This window comes from Maylandia zebra, linkage group LG17, assembly GCF_041146795.1.
Source record: "Maylandia zebra isolate NMK-2024a linkage group LG17, Mzebra_GT3a, whole genome shotgun sequence".
NCBI lineage: Eukaryota > Metazoa > Chordata > Actinopteri > Cichliformes > Cichlidae > Maylandia > Maylandia zebra.
The window spans coordinates 16,516,772-16,544,277 of record NC_135183.1 but is presented as its reverse complement, the minus strand read 5'-3'; the positions used below and the strand labels follow the sequence as shown (position 1 = coordinate 16,544,277).

The following is a 27,506-nucleotide window of genomic DNA, read 5'->3' as shown; positions in this document are numbered from 1 at the left end:
AGCCTGCGGCTCAAAATAACTTCCTGCTTTCACTTCTGCATACAACTTCCTGTCAGCCTGCAACTCAGTCTTTCTGAAAGAGACACTGTTTAAACCTCTGAATGCAATATCCATGCTGCAGATTATATTATTAATGCAATAGTAATAATGACAATTATTTAACAATAGCAGTAAAATAATTTCCCTTCTCGACACAGTCTAAGAGTAAAAGATGGTTTGATATGTGACGTTCACGTGGCCTTTAACGTAGGATGTCACACAGAGAGCTGCTTGGTGACAAACGGGGTTATTTAAGATTCTTCACACAGACCTGATGATGTCAAGACAGTTTCTGCACTGCAGTCCTTGTCTGAGTGATCACGTGATTGCTGATAGGTTCCCACATGAGCTCCTGTCTCTGTACCTGTGGAGCTAATTATTAGTGATGGTGTTATTTACACCTGTGAAGTCTGAGGTCACATGACCAATCATGCTTGATCCTTGCGATGTGATGAATGTCACAGTGATGAACTCTACTTCATCAATAACAAAGATGATCTGAGGCTGCTGCCCAGCTCCCGTTAAGCTTGTTAACTCACAGATTACCATCAGGATCCGCTCTCTGGCTGACAGTCAGGGGGCGGGGCTTGCCCCAATCTAACAACGCCCCCTGACCTCAGCTACACACTGTGTGTGTCAGTGCGCCTGTTTGACCAGCTTTATACGTTTCAGACACTGTGAGGACATTTGACCACACTGACAGGCTTGTGTCTGTGTGATTAAAGTGGATTAGTGTGTGCTGGGGAGCAGTAGCAGTTGGAGGCGAGCAGCAGGCGGCTGGCAGCTCTGACATGTGAGTACATTTCTGTCTGTTTCCATTCAGTCTGCAGACAGGAAGTAAAAGCAGACTTTTATTTTTTGAGTCACAGGTGTGTGTGTGGTGGGATTGAGTTTTTCTGAGTGCTGTAGAGTTGAGCTGCAAATAAAAAGGCTGCAGAAAGATTCAGAGTTTGCTGTAACCGTGTTTTACACTCAGCTGAATAAAGAACAAGACGGTGCTGAATCTTGAGAAAGAAAACCGAGCAGCTCGATGTCTCTTTGGTCAGTTTGAAATATCTACATCAAACTGTGGTCTCACCCTCAGCTGTCCGTCTGAAGCACAGATAATCAATAGACTAAATAAATCAATTACTTTCCTCTGTGTTAAATCCAGTAAAGTGAAACACACTCAGATCTGCTGCTGTTTTTCTATCTTTGTGAGGTTGTTTATTCTCACCTCAGGGGTCAGAGGTCATGACGGTATAGGTTATGAAAGCATCGTGTCACTGAGGGTCCTTACAGAGGCAGACAAACGTGCGTGTTGGTGCTTGGTACTGACAGCCATGCTCTGTGAGCCTCTTTGTTTCAAACACATACTCAGGCTGACGGCTGGTCATGTGACTACAGCACAGAGACATCATTATCATTTTACTCACTCTGAGATGATGATCAATAATCTGATCAGTTCCAGTGATCTGAGGTTTTGCTGTTTGAATGGTTTGATGTCTTTGCAGTGAACACTTTTAAAAGATATTTATTGATTAATGTGCTGAAATAGTTTATGGATTATTTATTGATGTTTTATTCTGAAATTCAAACAGAGCTGAAGGAAAAGGGTTTTCTAGTTTTAATTTCCAGTGCCATGTCTGTAGAGCTGCTGTGTTATTTTCAGCAGTCGCCTGAGTGTCTGTGAACGCAGCCTCGGTGTAGCAGGAGTTTATCAGCAGGGGGTCTGGACTCCATCCAGGTCGTCACACCTTCCCTTCAGCTGCTCTGTCACCTTAAGTCCAGGTTGTCACGACTACAGAGTGCACCCGGCAGCGGAAGCAGATTCCTTTATTCCAGAGCGCTGTTGCTGATGTCCCGTTTACAATAACTTTAATTAACTGTTAACTGTCAGGAAGCACTCCACCAAACCGCTTTGCTCAGAACGTGTTGGATGCACGACTGGACCTCAGCTCTGCACGCGACACAGCTGACCATCAGATTGAGCCGACTCTGTGAGCGTTTCAGGTACAATGGTTTAAATCGCGTCTCACACAAAGAAGTATAAAGGAGTATTAAGACCACATTAAGAAAAAAAAATATTGGTGACAGTTTTGAGATTAAAGACATAATTCTATTCTTAGGAAGAAAAAAAAGCAGAAAAATGTATAGATTACAGCTGTTTCAGGACAAAGCGCCACGGCTGCTGTAGCCTCTGAGGTAGTGAGGTCGTACTTCAGGATCAGTTTTAGTTAAAGGAAGAAAATGATTTGAATTTCAGCTCTGGGACACGATCAGCATGACGACGCTGAAGAGTTGGTCAGCTTTACACAAAATCCAACAGATGTGAGATCATCGATGGTCACAGCCTCGTGCAGTATACAGGATAGATGTTGTATCACAGCACGGCTGATCAGTTGGTTTCAGTGACTCATTTACACGAGGCATGTTTAAGAGGGGAAGCAGCTGTAGCAGTTTTTCTTGAAACAACTTTTCTCAACATTTAGACTTTATTTTCAAAATGATAAACAATATTTGTTTTTCCTAATGTCACCCCAATACTTATCACTACTTCGATACCCACACCTCACTAAATCCTGTTTTTCCACCTGAGAGACATCATTAAGTTGAGCTTTGTAGCTTCTAAAGAGGAGCTTAGGGTGCTTTCATGTGCTCCTGTTTTCTTTACTCAGTAAATCTGCAGGTAATTCGAAATGCTGTCGTTCACTCCTTACTCGATAAAACAGAGTCCAAAAGCACCCACTACTGATGTCTTTTTATCTACTTTTTAAATGTTCTGTTATCTTAAATTTGTTTTCTATGAAGCATTGACTCTTGTGAATTGTATCTGTGGAAAACACCATATAAACACTAATGGTAGCATTAACTACAATCTGAGAGGGAGAAACTTTTCCCACCTACCTCTGAAGTACTCCAAAGTACCTCTAAAATAACGAAAAGGTACTCAGGACTTAAAAATTGTGAGAGTTCTGCTTTCCTTTAAAGCATCCAAGTGTTTTTCCTTTGTTTTCCGGTACCTGCACTTTAAGTATCACCATGAATCAGTAAGTACTTTTCTCAGGCTGTATCCGTATTTGTAATTGGGGGTGAGCCACAGGAAGACACAAACCTCACAAACAGCGCCTCAAATTTTTAGCTTTTATCCTTAATTAGGCATCATAGTCTGTAATTCCACTTCCTGTCCTTTCACCAGACAGAGAGCGAGCTGGAGATCACAGGTGACATCATCAGCAGGTGACATCCTTCCCATGGTGCCCTGCAGCCTCAGAGGTCACCATGGAAGACCAGTCTTTCCCAGAATGCCAAGCTCAGGAGCTGTTTGATGAGTTTGTATCAGCATCAACCTGCAGGGCGGCGCTGCGCTCCTTCAGCCAGCTTTGTGAACATCTGCAGCTGGACCCGAGCACTGCCGAAAGGCCACTGTACCGACCGATTAAACGCCGCCTTAACTACTGGAGGGCGAATGGTCTGTGGGCCAAGCTGGACCGGAGGGGGGCGCAGGAGGAGTACCAGAGGGCACGAGTCTGCAGCAATGTGACTGTACGTGTTTAAAAAAAATACAGCAGGAGCTTTGGTTCAAACATACTAAGACATGTTACTCAGTCATTTTATTAGGAACACCTTACTACTTCATAGATTGACTGTTCATGGCAGAGAAATTAAAACAGCATTTACAGATTTTGGTTTTTGGTCTTTGGTCTTAAAGTAATATGACCTTGAACTGTTGATATAAGGCTTTACTTTAAGGTTTAAAAAAAAGAAGGGATGAATGTGTCTGATCGTCTGTTATCTCCTCTCTCGCTGGCCAGTGTGTTATCATTGGTGCAGGGCCTTGCGGTCTGCGGACAGCAGTGGAGCTGAGCTTCATGGGAGCTCGAGTGGTGCTGCTGGAGAAGAGGGACTCCTTCTCCAGGAACAATGTGCTCCACTTATGGCCCTTCACCATCCACGACCTGCGGGGCCTTGGAGCCAAAAAGTTCTATGGAAGGTTTTGTGCCGGCTCCATCGACCACATCAGTGAGTCAGCATTCTGCTTCTGTCTGATCAGAGCAGCCAAACCATCTAGTCAGCACTTCCCGTTTCCTCTCTGCAGGTATTCGCCAACTGCAGCTTGTCCTGCTGAAGGTCGCCCTGCTCCTGGGGGTCGAAGTTCATGTCAATGTGGAGTTTAAAAAGCTGGTGGAGCCAGCAGAGGACCAGCACAGACACAGTACGGCTTAACAGTTTGAACAAAGGGGCGGCTGTATGAATAATTAAAGCCAGACAATGCTGTATGTATTGCTAGAAGAAAACGGAAGTGTGTTCACAGCTCACAGTTGCAATTTTTACATGCGAACTGAGTTAAACTGTCAGCCAAAGTGACAATGGGGGTATGTCTGTGAAGGTTCTCAGTCATCCAGGTCATCGTAGTCAAAGGAGCTTGCAAAGAAAAGCGTCTGGACTTCTTTAAGTTACTTGAAGACGTTTCACCTCTCATCCGAGAAGCTTCTTCAGTTCTAAGGTCAAATGGTGGAGAGTCCCAGATATAAACCTAGTGGGAGTAACCCCCCACAGAGGGACAAAAGGACCCCCTGATGATCCTCTAATCGCCTGAGCCAAGGTGTGAAACTGGGTGTGGGTCCCAATCAGCCAGAGTTTCGGGTGAGTTCATTGTGAAACCTGGCCCCACCTTATCATGCGAATTCCTGAGATCAGATGGCCCAGGATGTGAGTGGGCGTTAAGGCATCTGGGAAGGGATCTCAAAACTGGATTATAGATGGCAGAGAGTTGGTGTCGTAAACCCCCACCTCTGTTCAAAGATGGTCGCTCACAGTGGACATAGATGGCTTCTTTCACTCCTCTTTCAAACCATCTGTCCTCTCTGTCCAAAATGTGAACATAGGCATCCTCGAAAGAGTGTCCTTTATCCTTAAGATGCAGATGGACTGCTGAGTCTTGTCCTGTGGAGGTGGCTCTTCTGTGTTGTGCCATGCGCTTGTGAAGTGGCTGTTTGGTCTCTCCAATGTAGAGGTCTGGGCATTCCTCGCTGCACTGTACAGCATACACCACATTGTTAAGTCTGTGTTTTGGCGTTTTGTCTTTCGGGTGAACCAGTTTTTGTCTGAGCATGTTGCTGGGTCTGAAATGCACTGGGATGTCATGCTTGGAGAAAACTCTCCTGAGTTTTTCTGATACACCGGCTACATAGGGGATGACAATGTTGTTGCGTCTGTCCTTCTTATCCTCCCTCGCTGGTGTCTGGTCTTCTTTTCTGTGCCTCTTTGCTGACTTTAAGAACGCCCATTTAGGATAGCCGCACGTTTTGAGTGCTTCCTTTACATGTGTGTGTTCCTTCTTTTTTCCTTCAGGCTTAGAGGGAACATGTTCTGCCCGGTGGTGTAGGGTCCTGATTACTCCAAGTTTGTGTTCCAAAGGGTGATGGGAGTCAAAGAGGAGGTACTGGTCCGTGTGTGTGGGCTTCTGGTAAACTTTGATGTTGAGGTTGCCGTTCTCTTCAATGTGCACAGCGCAGTCCAGGAAAGGCAAACAGTTGTCCTTTGTGTCTTCCCTGGTGAACTTGATGTTTTTATCCACAGAGTTAATGTGCGCAGTGAAGGATTCCACTTCCTGTGTCTTGATTTTGACCCAGGTGTCGTCCACATATCTGTACCAGTGGCTGGGTACTCTTCCTTTGAAAGAGCCAAGAGCCTTCCTTTCCACTTCCTCCATGTAAAGGTTGGCTACAATAGGTGACACGGGGGAGCCCATGGCACAGCCATGTTTTTGTCTGTAGAAGCCTTCGTTGTATTTGAAATATGTAGTGGTGAGGCAGAGGTCTAACAGTGTGCAAATCTGATCAGGTGTGAAGTTGGTCCTGTCCTCCAAGGCTCTTTCAAAGGAAGAGTACCCAGCCATTGATACAGATATGTAGACGACACCTGGGTCAAAATCAAGACACAGGAAGTGGAATCCTTCACTGCGCACATTAACGCTGTGGATAAAAACATCAAGTTCACCAGGGAAGACACAAAGGACAACTGTTTGCCTTTCCTGGACTGCGCTGTGCACATTGAAGAGAACGGCAACCTCAACATCAAAGTTTACCAGAAGCCCACACACACGGACCAGTACCTCCTCTTTGACTCCCATCACCCTCTGGAACACAAACTTGGAGTAATTAGGACCCTACACCACCGGGCAGAACATGTTCCCTCTAAGCCTGAAGGAAAAAAGAAGGAACACACACATGTAAAGGAAGCACTCAAAACGTGCGGCTATCCTAAATGGGCGTTCTTAAAGTCAGCAAAGAGGCACAGAAAAGAAGACCAGACACCAGCGAGGGAGGATAAGAAGGACAGACGCAACAACATTGTCATCCCCTATGTAGCCGGTGTATCAGAAAAACTCAGGAGAGTTTTCTCCAAGCATGACATCCCAGTGCATTTCAGACCCAGCAACATGCTCAGACAAAAACTGGTTCACCCGAAAGACAAAACGCCAAAACACAAACTTAACAATGTGGTGTATGCTGTACAGTGCAGCGAGGAATGCTCAGACCTCTACATTGGAGAGACCAAACAGCCACTTCACAAGCGCATGGCACAACACAGAAGAGCCACCTCCACAGGACAAGACTCAGCAGTCCATCTGCATCTTAAGGATAAAGGACACTCTTTCGAGGATGCCTATGTTCACATTTTGGACAGAGAGGACAGATGGTTTGAAAGAGGAGTGAAAGAAGCCATCTATGTCCACTGTGAGCGACCATCTTTGAACAGAGGCGGGGGTTTACGACACCAACTCTCTGCCATCTATAATCCAGTTTTGAGATCCCTTCCCAGATGCCTTAACGCCCACTCACATCCTGGGCCATCTGATCTCAGGAATTCGCATGATAAGGTGGGGCCAGGTTTCACAATGAACTCACCCGAAACTCTGGCTGATTGGGACCCACACCCAGTTTCACACCTTGGCTCAGGCGATTAGAGGATCATCAGGGGGTCCTTTTGTCCCTCTGTGGGGGGTTACTCCCACTAGGTTTATATCTGGGACTCTCCACCATTTGACCATAGAACTGAAGAAGCTTCTTGGATGAGAGGTGAAACGTCTTCAAGTAACTTAAAGAAGTCCAGACGCTTTTCTTTGCAAGCTCCTTTGACGACAATGGGGGTATAAGGCCTGAAGTCAGACAACATTTTACCTAGAGTGAAAGTGTTGAAAGAAATCATTGGTGTAACCTTGTTGATGTTCATTAGAAAACACAGAAGCAGGTGAATAGTAGCCATCATCAGGGTCATAAACTGAGCTGCAGAATATGTGAGCGAAAGAAATGAAAAACAGACAGTACGTATGAAATTATCTTTCAGTCCTAAAAGCACTTAAAATGTAGATTCCTCAACTTTCTGTGTATCTATGTACCTGTCCAGAGCTGGGCTGGAGAATGGAGGTGAGTCCAAAGAATCACCCTGTGAGTCAGCTGGAGTTTGATGTAATAATCGGAGCAGATGGACGCAGGAACACGCTGCCAGGTACAATAACACTAACAGGTATAAAAAAAAGTAGTCATGTACATCAGCATCATCAGGTAAATCAACATCATCGGGCATCATAGGCAAGTACAACAAGATCATCAGGTACATCAACATAGTCAGGTACAACAACACTGTCAGGCACATCAAAATCATCAGGTACAACAACTTCAGTTCTTCTAAGGGTTTTTGTGTCTTCCAGTCCATCTGAAAGTTGTAACCTACTTTTGAATCAGTACTGCAGTGTAAGCCTTTTTCTCACAGTCTGATGGAGGTTAATCCACCTGTAAATCTGAACCCTGACTGCTATATAGAAACAGCATCATTATAACATTTCAGACTGGTATGACACTTCTCTGGACTATGTGCTGTTCGACACCCCTTTTCTAAAATGTGGACACTGTGTACCTGACCATGTTGTCCTATATCCGTGTGTGTGAACAGGTTTCAGGCGTAAAGAGTTCAGGGGGAAGCTTGCCATCGCCATCACAGCAAACTTCAAGAACAGAAACACCACAGCTGAGGCCAAAGTGGAGGAGATCAGCGGTGTGGCATTCATCTTTAACCAAAGGTTTTTCCAGGAACTACGGCAGGAAACTGGTTTGTTCCTAAAAGTTGACACACACCTGGAGTCTGCATTCAGAGACTCTAGGTGTGTGTGATGTTCACCTGTGTCTGCCTGTTTTAGGGATTAACTTGGAGAATATTGTGTACTACAAAGACGACACACACTATTTTGTGATGACGGCAAAGAAACAGAGTCTATTGGAAAAAGGAGTAATTCTGCAGGTAACACACACACACACACACACACACACACACACCTGGAGTCATTCTCTATCCATCCCTCCGTCCATGAGCTGAGTAATGAACCCACGCCATTGCTGTTGAATAATTTTAGCATTTCGAGGTGAATCTCATCCAAAACTTGCATCTTGCTCTCTGGGAGCTTCTTAACCACCCCAGTAGCCTCTCCAATGAAAATGCTTCTTCTGAGTCTTCAGACTTTCTTTACTCTTGTCAGTAGTCCTTCTCCGTGGCCTCTCTAAACTCCTTCCACACTGTTTTGATTTTGACTGTCAAAACCACAGCTCTTTCTAGCTTCCTGGCACCTATCTGCTTTTCAGCAGACCCAGAGGTCAACTAGAAAGAATGGCTGTGGCCCACATCTGTTCACATCTGCAAGGTTTTTGAACATGGCTCACTGCCCCCTCCTTATCCAAGGATACATGACAAATTCTCCTGGAGGTGAGAGTGAAAACCCTCATTTACATGGGATTTCCAATTCACCTTCACCACCTGTTTGGGTTTACCAGGTACGTCTGGAAGCCTTCCAGAGAGTTCTGAAGATAGTTACCCTGAACTGGGGTCAAGCGAAGGAACGGCGCCTGTCCGGTTCTCTCCCGTGCACGAGAAACATGAAGAACCTTGCCTACTCGTGTCTTGCTTTGCAGTGTAATTATATTGTCTTCAACGTTCCAGCGGATGGGTTCAAGCTACAAACCTATCAAGGGGGCTTTGGTTTTTTATTTCAGGGCAAGGTATTCATAGCTCTCAGGGTCACTGGGAACATACAAACCTTTCCACCACATTGAGGTGGCTGGCAGTTGTGGAGTAATTCTGCGTGAAGTCACACTCCTCAAACAAACTCACATAAGCCTGAATTAATAGTAGATGCCTTTGTTGTTTTTCTTTAGGATTTTGCAGACACAGAGCTGCTCCTCTCTCGAGGGAACGTTGACCAGAATGCATTGCAGGCATATGCCCGTGAGGCTGCAGACTTCTCCACCAATCACCAGCTGCCAACTCTGGACTTTGCCATGAATCACTATGGTCAGCCTGATGTTGCCATGTTCGACTTCACCTGCATGTATGCATCAGAGAACGCTGCTATGGTTCGCCAACGCCACGGACACCAGCTGCTGGTCACACTGGTTGGAGACAGCCTATTGGAGGTGAGACCGGTGGAGGTAAACAGGCTGCTGGAAGTGAGATACCTTGATTAATTACAGAGTCTTCCTGTCTTTTTGCAGCCCTTCTGGCCGATGGGGACGGGAGTCGCTCGAGGGTTTCTGGCAGCTCTGGATTCGGCTTGGATGATACGAAGTTGGGCTCAGGGCGCAGCTCCACTGGATGTCCTGGCTGAGAGGTGAAGACACACCTGGACAGGATACATCTGCTGTTCTCTCACACCTGGCCACATTATGTCTGTTTGTGTGTCTTTCCTACAGAGAGAGTTTGTACCGTCTCCTCCCTCAGACGACTCCAGAGAACATGCAAAAGAACATCACTCTGTTCTCTGTAGATCCAACAACAAGATACATGAACACCAGCCTTTTGACCATCACACCTGCCCAGGTAAACACAGAGAGGGAAGGGCTTTTTTGTCTCTGTTGATGATGTTTGGTTGGACTGAAGAATTTAAAGCTGAATCAATAAACAAGTAAGAGCTGCTCCTGCATGAAGGGATATTTTTTTTGTCTTCAGGTGAGGCACCTGGTTGACACAGGAGAAGAGGTGGGGCTAACCACAGACTGCAGTGATATCATCCGGCTCCCCTCCCCCAGATACCTCAGACAGGGTGGGATAACTTTACTCTGAAGATGTTTTTTTGTTTTGTTTTTTTAACTACAGTGTGATTGATGAATGTTAGAGTGAAGTTTTTTAGTTCACAGTCTGACCTGATGCCTCTCTGTCCCAACACTGTGCATGATTCTCAGCTTCTAAAAAATTTTTTTATATATATATATATATATATATATATATATATATATATATATATATATATATATATATATATATATATATATATATATATAAAATTTTTATATAATATATAAAAACTTTTATGTGTGTGTATAAAAGCCTTGATGAACTTCATTACATCATTTTCAGGAACAGATCTGACAAATAGAAGATCTGACAAACCTCCTTGGAAAGCCTAAGCCTTCAGCTGAAGAGCAGCAGCTGAGGAAGGATATTCAACTTCCTGTTTAAAAATGCTCTGAGGATTTCATTTGACTGGTCCCCTCTCTCTTTCTGTCTCTTCTCACAGAATCCTTCTCTCGATCCAATCAGCTGCTGACTTGGTGTCAGGAACAGACTTGTGGTTACCATGGCGTTAATGTTACTGACCTGACTACTTCCTGGAGGAGTGGCCTCGCCCTGTGTGCTCTTATCCACCGATACCGATCTGATCTGATGTAATTACTTTTAGTTAAAACTGCTCTGAGGACAGTTTCCATCACTCTGTGTTTGGGTTTTTAGTCACATGACTTTTAGTCACATGACTTTTGAAAAGTTCACTCAGACCTACCGTATTTTCCGCACTATAAGGCGCACTTAAAATCCTTTAATTTTCACAAAAATCAACAGTGCGCCTTACAATCCGGTGTGCCTTATGTATGAATTCTGGTTGTGCTTACTAACCTCGAACCGATTATATGTGGTACATGGCGCTCAAAAATTTGTCAAAAAATGTTTTAGTACCACTTTGGTAAGCTACAAAGCCGCACCGGGGCATTAGGGCTACCGTAGTAAGGAGCCTCACGTAGTAATCTGGGTCCAAAACTCCGTCTGCTTCAGGTCCCAAAGTCAAACGAACACTGTGGCGTCACTGAGAGTTAAAAACTGTCTAAATTCTTTCATCTTTAATAAAATGATCAGCATTGCTGCTTTACCAGGTGTAACAATTAAGTTTAACATCCAGGCATCCATGAAGACAGAATTTATTAAATTTAACAGAGTTAGAAGTTAGCAGGAAGTTAGCTCGATAGTTTCCACCTAAACATGATATAGCATGTTCTGACTGAGATATTTCTGAAAAAAATAAAAGGTACAGCTCTGCTACCACTTCCAACATAAATGAAGACAGAAAACTACACAGCAGTGACGTTTGTAGGGTTACTGAAGTTGGACTAGCTGGTATATAATGACGTGTTACGTGATCGCTAGCGACACAGCTATGTTAACATAACATAAACACAGTGAAGCTGGAGGAAGAACGCTAACTTTTTTCCACTCAATAAAAGTTAACGTGAGGGTTCCCGATGGTTAGGGACAAATGCAATCGCATGGCAGGATGCTGTAAACGGACCAAAGTTCAGTCAGGAGAACAACTGAGATAATCCATCCACAATACGAGGTTAGTCATTAATATACTGCAACAACACGGGAATAGAGCAGCTGTGAGAGAATTCAACATTAACGAATCAAAATTGGACTTATCTGACTTTTTTTTCTCGCATAATGCGCCTTATAATCCAGTGCACCTTATAGTCCGAAAAATACGGTACTCAGAATCAAGAGGGACAAACTGTGTTGTGAGACATCCTGTCGGACTGAACAAAGAGATTCATGTCCTGTCAGAAACAACTTCCTGTGTCATTATGTGAGAAAACTTCATCATCAATAAAACAAGCTTCAAGAGCAGTGAAAGAATATGGTGCAAAAGTCAACAACTTCTAAATAACAGAAAGTTTACTACAGTGGGGCAAAAAAGTATTTAGTCAGCCACCGATTGTGCAACTTCCCCCACTTAAAATTATGACAGAGGTCAGTAATTTGCACCAGAGGTACACTTCAACTGTGAGAGACAGAATGTGAAAAAAAAGCCATGAATTCACATGGTAGGATTTGTAAAGAATTTATTCATAAATCAGGGTGGAAAATAAGTATTTGGTCACCTCAAACAAGGAAAATCTCTGGCTCTCACAGACCTGTAACGTCTTCTGTAAGAAGCTTTTCTGTCCCCCACTCGTTACCTGTATGAATGGCACCTGTTTGAACTCATCATCTGTATAAAAGACACCTGTCCACAGCCTCAAACAGTCAGACTCCAAACTCCGCCATGGCCAAGACCAAAGAGCTTTCGAAGGACACCAGGAAAAGTATTGTAGACCTGCACCAGACTGGGAAGAGTGAATCTACAATAGGCAAGCAGCTTGGTGTGAAAAAATCAACTGTGGGAGCAATCATCAGAAAATGGAAGACATACAAGACCACTGATAATCTCCCTCGATCTGGGGCTCCACGCAAGATCTCATCCCGTGGGGTCAAAATGATCATGAGAACGGTGAGCAAAGATCCCAGAACCACAAGGGGGGACCTGGTGAATGACCTGCAGAGAGCTGGGACCAAAGTAACAAAGGTCACCATCAGTAACACACTACAACGGCAGGGAATCAAATCCCGCAGTGCCAGACGTGTTCCGCTGCTGAAGCCAGTGCATGTCCAGGCCCGTCTGAAGTTTGCCAGAGAGCACATGGATGATACAGCAGAGGATTGGGAGAATGTCATGTGGTCAGATGAAACCAAAGTAGAACTTTTTGGTATAAACTCAACTCGTCGTGTTTGGAGGAAGAAGAATACTGAGTTGCATCCCAAGAACACCATACCTACTGTGAAGCATGGGGGTGGAAACATCATGCTATGGGGCTGTTTTTCTGCCAAGGGGACAGGACGACTGATCCGTGTTAAGGACAGAATGAATGGGGCCATGTATCGTGAGATTTTGAGCCAAAACCTCCTTCCATCAGTGAGAACTTTGAAGATGAAACGAGGCTGGGTCTTCCAACATGACAATGATCCAAAACACACCGCCCGGGCAACAAAGGAGTGGCTCCGTAAGAAGCATTTGAAAGTCCTGGAGTGGCCTAGCCAGTCTCCAGACCTCAACCCCATAGAAAATCTGTGGCAGGAGTTGAAAGTCCGTGTTGCTCGGCGACAGCCCCAAAACATCACTGCTCTCGAGAAGATCTGCATGGAGGAATGGGCCAAAATACCAGCTACTGTGTGTGCAAACCTGGTAAAGACCTATAGTAAACGTTTGACCTCTGTTATTGCCAACAAAGGTTATGTTACAAAGTATTGAGTTGTATTTTTGTTATTGACCAAATACTTATTTTCCACCCTGATTTACCAATAAATTCTTTACAAATCCTACCATGTGGATTCATGGATTTTTCTTTCACATTCTGTCTCTCACAGTTGAAGTGTACCTCTGGTGCAAATTACTGACCTCTGTCATCATTTTAAGTGGGGGAACTTGCACAATCGGTGGCTGACTAAATACTTTTTTGCCCCACTGTATATCAACCTTCTGTGCTTCACTCATGCACATTTACACATGAATAATTTAAAAGATAGAACTGCAAGGTCATAAACATTTGTTCATGGAGTTTAGAGAGGAATGGTCCTTTAAAGGTGAGAGTTTTGCTTCTTCTGAGGTCTGAGTTGACTCCTGCCTCTCCTCAGAGACTTTGACTCTCTGGACGAGTCGTCAGTGGAAGAAAACACTCGACTCGGCTTTGATGTGGCTGAACGAGAGTTTGGGATTTCTCCATTGATGACGGTGGAGGAAATGTCGTCTGTGGAAGAGCCGGACTCTCTGTCGATGGTTATGTACCTGAGCCAGTTTTACCAACTGCTCAAAGACTCGCCGCCCCCTATGGGTGAGGCTGCAAACTGCTCCCGATCAGCCATTCTACTGGAAAAGGGCTGATAAAAAAGACGTGGTAATCCAACATGTTTGTTTCAGGCTGCCTGAGGCACATCACTGACCTGCGATCAGCTCTCATCGCTCCCGCCTCCCTCCTCAGCCGACTGGGAACCAGTTTGTCCAGGAAGAGAAACCCAAAGGTAGCGTAGTTCCACCTCCTCATACCTGCAGTCATCTGTGTGAAATTAAAGATGGTAATAATTTATGGTATCTGCAGGAGCATGGGGGGGCATTGGGTAAAAAGAGGAAGACCAGTCAGCGGAGTCGAGAGCAGCAGGAGGTCAGTGTCCACACTTCACTTCAAACTCAGCTCATGTTAAATTATTCAGATCTTCAACCAGAACCAGACATTGAAGGACAGAGAGCGTTAGACATTCAGATTGGAGATGGTGAGCAGTCCGGCTGTCCGGCCATTTTCTTCGTCTTATGTAGTTCAGGGTCGGGTTCAGATGAAGACTTTTCTTTAATTCATCAAGACTCACAACTGAAGACAAAAGCTTCTTTTTCACTCTGATGACCCTTTTCAGTCTCTGTACGCCATGTGACTCAGGTGGAGAAGCTTCCATCACCAGGGCCTGAGCTGGCCACTCTTTCTCTCTTCAGTCTGGACTGATGGATGCGGCCTCTTTGCTCATTTACACACCACACCACTGACGGCGAGGATGCCACAAAGCTGACACCAGCACAGTGTCAGGGCCAAAGGTGGAGCCGCTGATGTCACTGTCTGTGGGAGAAGCCACCTCAGGAAACTCACTACTGTTTGGCAACTGACTTTCCTCTGATGACTATGACCTGATTTTTTTTTAATGGATATTTTGTTTTGCAGTCATGTGACCTGAATGGTGATGTTGAGAGCCAGTCGTTTGAGGAGGAGTTTGTGGGTGGGGCCAGTCGGTCCAGAGTTCGTTTGATGGCCAATCAGCTACAGGCAAAGCTGCATGAAAGTTCATCTACCTGCAGGACATCTTCTTCTGCTGCTGCTGATTTCCGTCGACAAGTGAGAGCGTGCTGATTTCTGATCAATCATATTGATTTCTGATGGTCAAATAGGGGTTGTGGACATGATGTGTGTAGTATTAATGTTTCTATAAACGCAAACACCCTGTGTTAACCAGCAGGGGGAGCTATCCAGCCTCCCTCCAGCCTCCCAACCAGCAGAAAGTCAGCCGACTGCATCTCCAGTTCACTTGTCATCATGGAGGCCGGTAAAGACCAGTAGAAGCCAGTAGAGACAGATGAGACATGTTGGAGTACTGATAAACTACATTTTCACTTTAAAGACTCATTTAAGAGGATGCAGGTGGCTGGATGGTTAAAATAAATAGATAATTTCCCTTTTTGCTGTTTGTTGATACTTCTGAGATCCTCATGTGAATCACACAGATGTTAGTTTGGTTTGTGAGAAGTTTCTTTCTCATGGATTCATGTGCTGGACTACGATGTAACTACGAACCAAATTGAGTTTTCGGTTTGAATTGAGACCCTTTAAAGACGATTTCTCTATGGTGTGCGGTAGACATCACCGATTGGTTCAGGTTTTGGTTCTAGCCTCCTGCATCGTCACAGTTTCTGCAGAGTCCAGACTGCAGATGGAATAACGTCTGCTGTCTCTGCCAGAAAAAACGAACTCTTCAGCAGGAGCAGATGAGTTTTCGATTCAAACAGAAGCTCAAGGCTCAGGCAGTTCTCGATGGGGACGAACAGGTGCCTGAGCAAGTACCTGAACAGGTATCTCTGATGGGTTTTGGTGTGTTTGTGTGCTGAACGTATACCCCTCCTCCCGTAGTGCTCTGGTTTGTTCGGGCCTCGATGTCCCCCGGCTGCACTCGTGCTCGTCAGCCTGAACATCCTCAGTGGATCGTTGAGTCCTGCAGGGCTGTACCGATCGCCTGCTTCATGTGATCAATAACAAAGTGAGGCTCATGAATGGCTCCTATTGAGCAGAGGAGCTGTTCTCAGATCAGCCTGCAGCTCTGATGTGTTTGCTGACTGAGCACTTTGTGCGGCTGGACTTTCCCTCCATCTGCCGCTGTGTTTTCAACCAGCATCACAAGCAGGGTTTATTTTCCTCTCCTCTGGCTGCCCCATCGCTGAAAACAAGTTAGATCTCCTTGAAGATTCACCTGGTCCTGAACGGTAGGATGTCCCACAGCTCAGATGTATCGTGGCCATAAACCCTGATCAGGGTGAAGAAGCTGGAGTTACTGTCATGCCTCAGATGTTGCTGCCAGCTTTGATATAAAACTAACCCCAATATTTCACTCCAAAGAGTACAAACACAAAGACACTAAATAAATCCTGGAGACGTGGAGAACTAATCAGATGAGATGGTATCAGGTCACATGTGAAAATTCCTGCTTAAACACCATAACGCTGAACGTGATGCTGGTAAAAAGCACTTGATATCCTATCACTCTCAGTGGTGGATCAAGGGCCTCATTTATAACAACTGCATAGTGTAAATCTAAAGGGGTCTCTACTGGTGTTAGTTTCTTCACACTCAGGTGTGTGGATCAAAAAACAAACTTTTGGAAACAGAAGTTACTTCCACACCAGCATCTTCCTTCCCTTCTTTAACAGTCTCACCCTCACATTTCCTTCCCTTACCCTAACCCCGACCCTGACCCTTGGGTCATGGTCAGCTAAGGTTGTTTTCACACCTGCAGTGTTTAGTCAGTTTAAATCAACCTCTGGTTTATTCAGCCTGTCTGCACGGTTTGTTTGTGCAGGTGTGAACACAGTAATTGCACTTGAGTGCAAAACAAAACAACCGAACCAGCTACCAAGTGTATGTTACAAGTTTGAGCTAAATATCATCCTGTACAAACATATGTCCTTTGAGGCAGATGATGTCAGGGTTCAGGTCTCGCCGTCTTTCCTGGATATTAAAAGTGAATATATGGAGTTCATTTTCAGCTCACTGCACAGGTTAACTGCAGATGAAAAGATATGGTTCATAAATGAGGCCCATGGTCTGTGGCTGTAATGTGTCTGTGTCTGTCTGTCTGTCTGTCTGATCAAAGTGCCTTCAAATGTACACGGGTGGCGTGAGCTCACTGGCTGAGCAGATAACCAGTCATATGCAGAGTCAGGAGGACGGTGGTGGGGTAAGACTGCTTCAGTATTCTGCGCCTTGTTCCCTTCGGCTCTTTGACTTTGTTTCAATCAGCTGAAGTGAAGAAGATGTTGTGATAAATCAGCTGATAACTCTGCCCAACTGATGATGGAATTCAGTTTGCTGAGACTTCTTTTCCTCGTTTCTTTTTTCTTGTGGTTTCTTCATTTCTTTCATTCTTCATGTCCTAATGTCTCCTTTCTTTTAGCTTTTTAGTCTGTCACCTTTCCTTCCATCCCAGCTTTGTTTCCTTTCCTCCACTTTCACTTCCTTTCCTTTAACCTTTCCTCCATCTGTTGCTGTGTGTGTCCCCGCAGGTCTCTGCCAGCTGCAGTCACGTCTGTTTCTTCTGTAAGCAGAGGGTTTATGTGATGGAGCGTCTCAGTGCAGAGGGCTTGTTCTTCCATCGCAGCTGCTTCCAGTGTGGTTCCTGCAGCAGTCCCCTCCGCCTGGCCTCGTACACATATGACCAGCACACCAGTCAGTAAACTCACACCCCCCCTCCTCCACCCTTCTCTGCTGTTGGGGTTTAGGTTTTAACAGGTTTCCATGTTCAGCAGGAAAAAAGAGAGGTGTTCACTTTCCTTCTGTGGGGACAAACAATGACCTCACAGTCATGAAACACATTTTTAGAGTCTCCCTGAGCAGATCATCGCCATTGACCCTCAGAATAAACCTCCAGTTTGACCCTGACCTCCAGGAGAGAAAACAGATGTCTGACTTTGAGATGAGACCATAAGAGACAGAGTTGATATGGACTTTCTCAACCCACACACTGAAAAACTTCTATTGATGGCCCTGGTGTCAGGGTGATGACATCACAAACAGGGTTGTGGCAGTGACAGAACGTTAGATTAAACCTGAGTGACAGAGCTGAACTCATCGGTCTCATTCCTGAGGCGTGGTATCAGACGATATCAGACTCATGACTAAGTGGAGGATAAAGCCTCTCTGTGTCCAGGACACAGATAAATAAAGTTCACAGTCGAATCTGTAGCTTCATTGGACAATGAGCAACAAAAACAGGGAGCAGTGTGACATCAAATAAAAAGATCCAATCAGAAACCAGAGAAGAAAAGATAAAACGGCCTCATTTGCAGATAAATTTGTTTTTGAAGACCGTTAATGTGTGTGGGGGGAACCTGTGTCAGTCTCCGCGGTATATTTGGATCTTTGGGGATAAAAATGGAAACGGCCTTATAAACGGGCAGCTTGATGCAGAGAACAGTGCAGTCAGCAGTTCTCTGCAGACTCAAACATTGGCCTGTGGGCCAGATCTGGCCTCCCGATGAAGATCTGTAACCGTACCATGAGCTCAAGTTCTGCTCTCACCAGAGGCGGAGCCAGACATTTGAAACACCTGGGGCTTAGCCCAAGAGGGTAGTATGCATGTGGGATTTTTTTTTTTTTTTTTTTTTTGGGGGGGGGGTAGAAATGACTGAAAGATTAATAGGCTCTGTTTTGAGTTTTGTTCAAAAAAGAATGACTTCATATAGGAAAAAAATATATATCACATATGCAGGACACCTTAAGCTAGTTTTTTAATTAAGCAGCAAGGCAGAACAAGGTCAGGGCTGTATCAAGACACGAGGACTAAACCCCAATTCAACCAGACCCAGAACTGATCCAGAATTAAAACAGGACTACAACAGTTCAATATCAGGACTACTTGGGATTTAACCAAGACAGAACCAGAATCAGAACTATAGTAGCACTAAAAATCATCATAGACCTGCACTACACTTATTTTTTAATTCTACCAAAGTCCACTATTTAGATTGAGAAAAGTTTATATAATTATTTAGCCTTGTTGTGCAAACAAGCCTGCATAACTTAATAAATGTAAAATTTGAAAAATAACAAACCTAAAAAGAAACACTAGGTACGAGATACATGAGTACCTATGATACGGTGATACTTTTGGTAAACAACCATTTGACTAACATGTGTGTCTCACCTGCTCTTGTTCATCTCTGTTCTGTCCTCATTCTCCTCTCTCTCCCTCTCTGTTCCTCTCTCTCCCTCTTTGTGCTGACAATCATCAAATATACAGTTGAAACCAGATATTTACACACTCTTCAGATAAAAACACTTTTTTAATTGTAACATCAAATCAGACTAAATGTTTATTTTTTAGATTGATAAATATAAAATACATATTTGTTAACTTTAAGAGTAAAGAGAGAAACTATCTGTATTTCTTAATTGTAAATGGCACAAAATTGTATGCAAAACTGAGCCACACTTATGGAGCTCCACGATTCTTTTCCTGGTGTTTTGGTTGACATCTCTTGATTTTCCCATGTCAAAGAAACAGGCTCTGTGTTTTGCCTTATATGCATCCACAGCTGTGCCACCAGTTTACTCACATGGACTCTACTAACCTATCAGAAGCTTCTTCAGCTCACAATGGAATCATCTGGAGTTTTTTTTTATTAATTAACAAACTTAGTGTACATGTGCTCCTAAATTTGATCAAAGTGATAAAAATAGACAGCTCTGTCTCTCTTTATTCTGACATTTAACTAATTCAAAATATATTTCAATATTTATCTAAAACAAAAGTTTACTCTAAATTGATGTTGTACAGTAAAAATGTTTTATGTTTTCTCCCTAAAGTGTAAATATCTGGTTACAAATGTGAATATCCTGCTGTGTACTGAAATCCCTCTTGTTTTGCATAGAAATATACTGAACAACATAGTAAGCATGATATATAAAATAACATTTACCCGAGTTTTTTCTTTGAAAGAACCCTCTAATGTCCATTCTTATATTTCAGTACATAACTGAAACCGATTTAGTCGGGGAGGGTAAGAACAGAAAATATGAAATAAACACACACGTAAGCTAATACTCTCTAAAGAAACAGCATTGTTGTTGTTCGGCTTTTCATTTCGCCATTTGTTGATTGACTTGAAGAGCAAGTAACGTAATATTGGTCAAGTGATCAGTCTGATATCAATCTTTCGTGATGCACCGTCATATTTACATTATTTGTACGGTACGAATGATTTGCTTTGGTACCTGGTCGAACTTAAGCTCTCCTTAGTATGGCTGGCTCCGTTTCTCCAACAGCGCACTCACAGGCAGCAGCTGCCTCGCCCCCTCGCTCAGTTGCTTAGTGCCTGAGCTCGGATCATACCAATATCAGGGGGGATTCACGCACAGTCGTAAATTCCCACAGTGTGCACTATGTGCTTCGAATATTGTGTGTACTTTTTGTTTTATACAGTTGTCAGCCAGGCATCTAACTATGAAAAAATTACCCTCCAAAAGACCCCGGGCTTCTGAAAAAACAACCCGGGCTTAAGCCCAGTAAGCCACCCCCACGCTCCGCCCCTGGCTCTCACAGTCTGAATGTGTTTTCATGTGGACTACCTACTTGGACCCAGACTCACCTGAGACTCGGTCCATAAACGTGTACGGAAGGGTAACAGGTGGTTCTCCCGTGGCTGTGGGTGGAAGAAGGACCCCCTGAGTGTCTGAGTGGACCGGGTAATGAACAGCTGATGAAGCCCAGACCCCCTGCTGTGCATCAGGCCACCTGTAGTTTGAAGTCATTTTATTTGCAAGATAGATTTCATAAATGAAAAAGCAACAGAAACCTTCAGAGACATAGGTCCGCCCTCACCTCCGTACTTCTGTAACTCGTTAGCAGACTCATAATCGTGTATCAAAAACAATCTGATTAGTGTCTGAGTCTCAGATCTGCCGATTCATGAGTGGGGAGAAAATGTTTGACCCCAGCAACACACAACCTGCCCTGCAGACTCGCTCTGATTTTTCTGCCCATCACTGCAGTACTCTGATTACTGTCAGGTGGTGGTGTCATGTGATCGGAGCCCCGAGCCTCGCCGCCACACGTTTCCACACCACATTTTTAACCACACAAAATGTCTATTGTGGGTCTGACAGCTGAATTCTGCAGCTCAGCAGCCAATGAGAGCACAGTGATCACATGACCGATGAGTTTGAAGTCGAGGCGGGAGTCGGTGTGAAGGTTGCTATAAAAACATAAATTTTGGGAAGCCTTCAGAGACGAGGGCTGCAAGATACGCTCCACATCTCTCTGTGTGAGATACCTGTGTGTGTGAGACACACACCTGTCCTGACATCCTGTCTGTCGTCCTCTGTGTCTCAGGGAGGTTTTACTGCATGCAACGCTCCGAATGTCACCTAAGTGCTCAAGCCGTGAGGAAGAGGCCGACGCCATCTGACAGAGCTACGTCACACCGAACGTCAATCGTAAGAACCACTTTTACTTTCATTGTGATATTATCTGTGTGCACCTGACCTGCAGGTGTGGGCAATTTATTAGTTCAAGCCCTGGAAGGTAGAACAGGTCATCAGATGCTCTTTAGGTGGTAATTTTAGTTGGAGGTCAGGGTGGTGGTGGTGGTGTTGTGTGGCTGGACCTTGAATGGAGTTCTGACAGGAGCAGCTACCTGCCTGTGGAACCGATCAGTTCAGGTGTTTCTGTTCACGGCAGGTAAGCTGTTCAGGATCATCACTGTTTAGCGAGTCAGTACGGAAGATCGATCATGCCAGAAATGTTCAGTTCAAAAATAATAAAAACACACATTAACAGAAGAAATAATGACAAAAGGAAAACTAGACCTTTCTTCAATCACCTGTATAAGTTTTTTTCAACCTTTAAATCCTAAATAGCAAATATTTCGCCTTTGAAAAATAAAGATAATGATTCTAATAATGATTTAATAAAGTTCATCTGCTAAACTCATTTTAGAAAAAGAATGTGAAAAAAACTATTTTTGTAAATTTAATTTAGAATCAGAGTTACTGAAAACTTTGAGTTTTAGAGTTGGAATAATTACAGGACTAATAAATAAACGCATATCTTTGTCTTTGAAGGGGTCCCAGAGCTCGGCGCCATCTCTGTCTGACTCTCTGATCTCAGCAGGCCGCCGACCATCCTCAGGTGAGCTAGCTTCACCTGTGTGTGTGCTTTCAGTGTCCATACGTGTTCACACTGAGCGCGCTCCTTAAACAGGAATCGATGTGGGCTTTAGTGTGTCTGTGTGTCTGTGTGTGTCTGTGTGTGTGTGTGGCTGCGTTGGTGTGTTGGCAGCTGCTTCTCTAATGGCGGCGACGCCGGAGAGGATCGAGCTGGAAATCTGGCACCGGTGCTCAGAGGTGGAGCTACAGGAGGAGCTGGAGGAGGTTTCCGAGGAGGTCCTGAACCTATTCAACCTGAGCACCGACAATCAGACAGGGTCCAGGTCCAGAAGGTCGGTATCCTCAGGAAATAGAAAAAAACAGCCTTGGCTTTAATAATGCTTAAGCCTTTCTGCTGAATGCTGGGAATCACCGCTCCATACGGGGGTCAGTAAACATGTCTTGGATGTAAAGAGCTGGAGGTCACACACGTTTTACTGTAAAAACTTCAATATGAAATATTTTGTGGTGTGAAAAGTACGAATTAATAAAGAAACTTAAATGTTTACATCAAAATAAAGATTACAATAAAAGGGAAGTTGTTTTTAAAAAATTTATGTTATATTTGTGTATTTAGACCCCACAAAATTTTAAATGTTTGTAGGATTTTTTTTAAATTGTTTTGACTTTTGAATTTAAAATGTTGCCTTTTTAAAAAAAAAATTCTAGTCTAATCTGTAAATATTTAATCAATCTAGCTATGGCTCTAATTTTTTTAATCATTGTGGCTGTGCTTCACCAAACAAATTAAAGTGAATTTAGTTTGTTTGGTTGGCAGTGTTGGTCCTCCATCCCAACTGTTTTATGTTTCCTGTTTTCAGTTCAGAGTCAGATATGGAGGAGGAGGCAGAGGGAGGAGGCTGTGTAACCTCAGACGAGACGAGATCTTCATCGAGAGAAACGCTGCAGCTTTACCTGAAAGTCCAGGAGGAGGAGGAGGAGGAGGAGGAGGAAGGCAGTGGCATGGAGTCCAGCGATGGTGAGTTAAAGTCTTTGTGAGTTTTTGGGTGTGAAGTAGGGGTCTTGAGTTTGAGATGTGCTGTTGTCTGTCTCCCCCTGCTGGTAGAGGGGGAGTACGACCCCTGGGAGATGGAGCGCCGTTCGGGCTTATGGCTCCTGTTAGAGGAGGAGACAGGTAGCACCTACCTGAACCTGCTAACCAAACTCCTTTTATAAAACCTCAGATTTTAGAATAACCACCGTGTTTAACATGAATGTTTAACTCTGTGCGTGTGTGTGTGTGTAACAACAGCAAAATTTAAATTCTAATTTCATTAAAAATGGAATAAAAGGACAGCAGTGCTCCATGCGAGGATCAGAGGACGGGGACAGGAAGTTATTAAAACTCAAACACTGACCTGATGAGTGTGTGACACAAAGTTCAAAGTCAGCTTCCTTTTCGTTGTGAGCTCAGCTGCTGCTTCTAAAGGCCGTCGTTCTAATCTTTACTCTCGCTGCCTCACATTCATTCACATCAATAAACATTAATAGTAAAGTAAGTGTGTGTGTGTGTGTGTGTGTGTGTGTGTGTGTACAGAGTGCATATACACATTATTTCATACACTATCTCCTCCCTTCAGAGGCGGAGCTTGCTCCTTACAGCTCTGACACACCTGTTCAGCCTGACTCCACCTCTTCCATGAACTCATCTGTGACTCCACACCCTGTCGCCACCACCGCCAGCACAGCCTCCTTCATCACCACACCTGACTCCCCTCACATTGAGGATGGAGCCAGAGCGCCACTCAAACCTGCCATTGTCATGGAGACACCTACTGCCAGTGGGCGGGGCTCATTTGACAACATCACACCTGAACTGCCGCAAAATAGGCCCCTCCTCCTGCAAGAGAAAGGGGAGGGGTCAGAGGAGGACCCAGGGACATTTAGGAGGAAGAGGAGGACGACGAGACGGCGAGAAGCTCATAGCCTCCCCCCTAGACTCCTCTTCCCCCCCCTGCAGCCTGGGGGCAGGGCTCTCCTCTTTAAGATGCTCAGAGAGGCTCCTCCCCCTGGGGAGATGGAGCTGGGAGGGGTTGGAGCCAGAAATCTATTAAAGACTGTGTTTTCTGGAAACAAGAATGAGCAGAAGAAGAAGGGGGGTGGGACTTTACCTGCAGAGAGGGCGAAGGAGAAAACAGCCAGTCAGAGATTCACAGGTGACCATAATAACAACACCTTTAGTCAGTGTGATGTCACTGTGATGATGTAATACCTGTACCTTCTTTGTCCAGATGTGAGAGCAGAGGTGTCAGATCTTGATTCATCCACCGTGTTGCAGAGATGTTCCCCGAAGCCCCAAAACAACGTAAGCACTCCGACCAATCAGAGTTCAGCATTATTCCAACCAATCTGAGACCTAAATCATACCCAGACTCACTAAGGGATAAGGATAGGGGTCAGACTAACACCTAGACTGGGTCTCTCACCTGAAGTCTTCTTTTGCAGCTGCGTTTGGAGTTGCTTGACCTGACCAATGAAATTCAGAGGGTTGCCATCGAGGAGGAGGAGAACCAGGAGGTATCACCTGACACACAATGACCAGACTGACTTTAAACTCGACCGACATACCGACTTGTTGAAACTACCCGAGACTTAAATGGACGTAGATTCGCGTCTCGTCTATCAGTTTGACTGTTTTCTGTCCTCCGTGTTTCTTCTTCCTGCAATCAGCCGCCATACGTTCCTCACGCTCTGGCTTTCAAACGATCATACGCCATCAAGGTACACACACCTGATCCTCTGAGGGTTGTGGTGGTCCAGCAGTTTCACTTCCTGTCCTGATGCTTACGCACTGCTGTTTCAGAGACGCCCCCTAAAAGACAGAGTCCCGCTACAGGACTCTGACGGCCAGTCTTCCTGCCCCACGGAGGTGGTGGGGGTCGTGGTCCAGCCGAAGGAGGCATCCAGTTTGAGCGTGAAGGAAACCATGTTCCAGAGGGAGCGTGAGGATGACGACGATGACCTGGACACCAGAATCACGCGACGGGTTCAGAGAGCCGCAAGGAGACAGGCCAAACAGGAAGAACTGAAAAGACTCCACAAGGCCCAGGTGAGGTTACCTGTGTCCAGCTGAGGTTACCTGAGTTCAGGTGAGATTACCTGATGATGCGTTCTGTGTCTTAGATGATCCAGAGGCAGCTGCAGCAGGTGGAAGAGAAACAGAGGCAGCTGGAGGAGAGAGGAGTGATGGTGGAGAAAGCTCTGAGGGGAGAAGCAGGTACTGAAAATACAGGCCAAAGGAATACCTGAACTCAGGTGTGCTTCTACTTTAATCCACCTGTGCTTGTGTTTCTGTTAGATTACTGGGGAGAATCCAGCCAAAGCGCAGACATGGAGCTTCACCTGGGAGGTCAGTTCACATATCCGGTTACCTGTGGAGTACATATACAGCAGGTATTATGCGGCGCTGAACCCGGTTTTCTGTGTAGGGCTCGGGAAACTGGATAATCCGCCGCTGATGCAGCAGTGGTTCCAGCTGGTCCAGCAGAAGAACGCTCTGGTCCGATATGAAGCTGAGCTCATGATCTTGTGAGTATGTGACCTTTGACCTCTCACCTGGGCAGATTCCTGGGGTGTGATGGTTCTGACTGTGTTTCAGCGCCCGAGAGCTGGAGCTGGAGGACCGGCAGAGTCGCCTGCAGCAGGAGCTCCGAGAGAGGATGGCTGTGGACGGTAACACAGACAAGATCAGAGCTCAAGCTCACCTGCTCACCTGTGTGTTTCTGTGTGATGATCACGTGTGTGTGTGTGTGTGTGTGTGTGTGTGTGTGTGTGTGTGTGTGTGTGTGTGTGTGTGTGTGTGTGTGTGTGTGTGTGTGTGTGTGTGTGTGTGTGTGTGTGTGTGTTCCCACGCGCATGCAGACCACCTGAAGGACGAGGAGCAGCTGGCTGAGGAGCGTCTGATCCTGGAGGAGATGCTGGAGGTGGTTGAGCAGAGAGACTCTCTGGTGTCCCTGCTGGAGGAGCAGAGACTGCAGGAGCGACAGGAAGACAGGGACCTGGAGCAGCTGATGGTGTCCGGAGGACTGGGACTCACCTGGACCTGAGGCGGTCAGACTTTCTGTCTCACCTGTCAGAGGTCTTTAAACCCACCTGGACGCAGGCAGGGATGATATGTTTAAAACTGCAAACTGTCGAGTTGACCTGAGGAGAGTCTGGTTTAGTGCAGGTAAACAGTCCAGGTGGAGAGAAACAATTACATTTATTAACTTTTTAAAACTGATTCATAAAAACTACCCACGAGCAGAAACAGGATGTCTTAGTCTGAAATCAGCTGACCTCTAATGTTTCCTTAGAAGTTAGTCATCAGAGCAGCTTGATGGATTAAATCCAGCAGAACCCAAACAGATACAGGATGGTCTGAACTGAACCATCCAATCAGGTGTGATGATGTCATTCACGCCAGAGAAGATGGGAAAAAACCTCCACTTTTCTGACTGCAGGAGTTAGTACTAATGCTAACAGCCTGTATTAGCTATAGTGATGGAACACTGACATGGCTGCTAGCCAATACCATGCTACTGCTACTGCTAACCAGCTACCATAACCCACTTTTGCTACCTGGAGTAAAAGTAAGCTAATCTAAATGAAGATGTGTTTGTGCAGCTTGTCCTGGTGCAGAGTTTAAATATCTCTAACTCCTCGAGAGAGAACACAAAGGTGGACTTCAGCTCTCAGTGCTGAGCTATCTTAAAACTCCATTCTTTCTACTGACAACAGGGGTAAACTCCTCTGATCTGAGCTCAGTAAACTCTTTCCTGAGGAGTTTACAGTCTCAGATGCTAGTTAATTAATTACATGCTGTGTGTCAAATGTTTGAATACAGTAGAATAGAATAGCCCTTTACTGTCATTGTACATGCACAACAAAATTGTGGAGGCTCCACCCCAGCAGTCAGGAGTAAAATATAAAAACTAGACAGCAAGAGTTCAAGAACTCAAAAGTGGGCTCAATAGGCAGGCAGACTAATAAATCAAATTAATTCTACTAGAAACTGGTTGTCTACAGGAACTGGACCCATTCCTAATATTTTAGATATTAAACCTGATATTAAAACATTTAAAACAGTGTATTTAAATCCTTTGAGGCCGAACCCTCTGGTCTCATATCACTGTTTTTAAAACTCTTTTATAAAGTTTAGGAACTCTTAAAATAAGCTAAGACTCACTAAAGATGTTTGAGCATTTCACAAACTTTAATATTTAATAAAAAAAATGTTTTAAAACATCTGATGAACCATGTGACCCAGCCTCAATGACATTTTTATCTAATTGATTATTGATTGTGCCATCAGATCACCTGTGTGCCTTACCTGCCACCTGATCAATAACATGTGTTCATGCGGCGATGATGGTTATAACTGTAACTCTGTGCTGTGAAATAAACCTCTCATTTCTGACA

The 27,506-nt window shown here is 44.7% G+C and overlaps 1 protein-coding gene and 1 long non-coding RNA gene across 11 annotated transcripts; one reads left to right on the top strand and one right to left on the bottom strand.

The window, feature by feature from the left end:
* The first annotated feature begins 711 nt into the window (after positions 1–711).
* Positions 712–27,506, top strand: mical3b (microtubule associated monooxygenase, calponin and LIM domain containing 3b). 10 transcript variants are annotated; one of them, XM_004564930.4, is made up of 35 exons: positions 712–832; positions 3,222–3,564; positions 3,834–4,041; positions 4,118–4,234; positions 7,432–7,533; positions 7,978–8,133; positions 8,222–8,322; positions 9,231–9,488; positions 9,567–9,682; positions 9,765–9,891; positions 10,021–10,114; positions 10,589–10,736; positions 13,789–13,985; positions 14,072–14,172; positions 14,250–14,312; positions 14,859–15,029; positions 15,148–15,237; positions 15,650–15,760; positions 17,056–17,139; positions 17,465–17,627; positions 21,292–21,395; positions 22,023–22,089; positions 22,240–22,399; positions 22,928–23,085; positions 23,173–23,241; positions 23,687–24,262; positions 24,338–24,411; positions 24,552–24,623; positions 24,777–24,827; positions 24,910–25,155; positions 25,230–25,323; positions 25,405–25,455; positions 25,535–25,634; positions 25,705–25,778; positions 25,968–27,506. In XM_004564930.4, exons 2-35 carry the CDS (start codon positions 3,301–3,303, stop codon positions 26,150–26,152), a joined length of 4,752 nt encoding a protein of 1,583 aa, XP_004564987.2. In that variant the 5' UTR covers positions 712–832; positions 3,222–3,300; the 3' UTR covers positions 26,153–27,506. The 10 variants fall into 10 exon arrangements, with proteins under 10 accessions (XP_004564987.2, XP_012778364.2, XP_076731796.1 ...); XM_004564931.4 differs by having other exon boundaries at positions 725–832; positions 3,218–3,564; positions 15,151–15,237; XM_004564929.4 differs by having other exon boundaries at positions 725–832; positions 3,218–3,564.
* On the bottom strand, positions 4,025–10,560 carry LOC143413142 (uncharacterized). The gene is made up of 3 exons (XR_013093728.1): positions 10,462–10,560; positions 7,424–7,544; positions 4,025–4,161 (listed from the first exon to the last, which is right to left on the bottom strand). It is a non-coding gene; the product is annotated as an uncharacterized LOC143413142 (long non-coding RNA).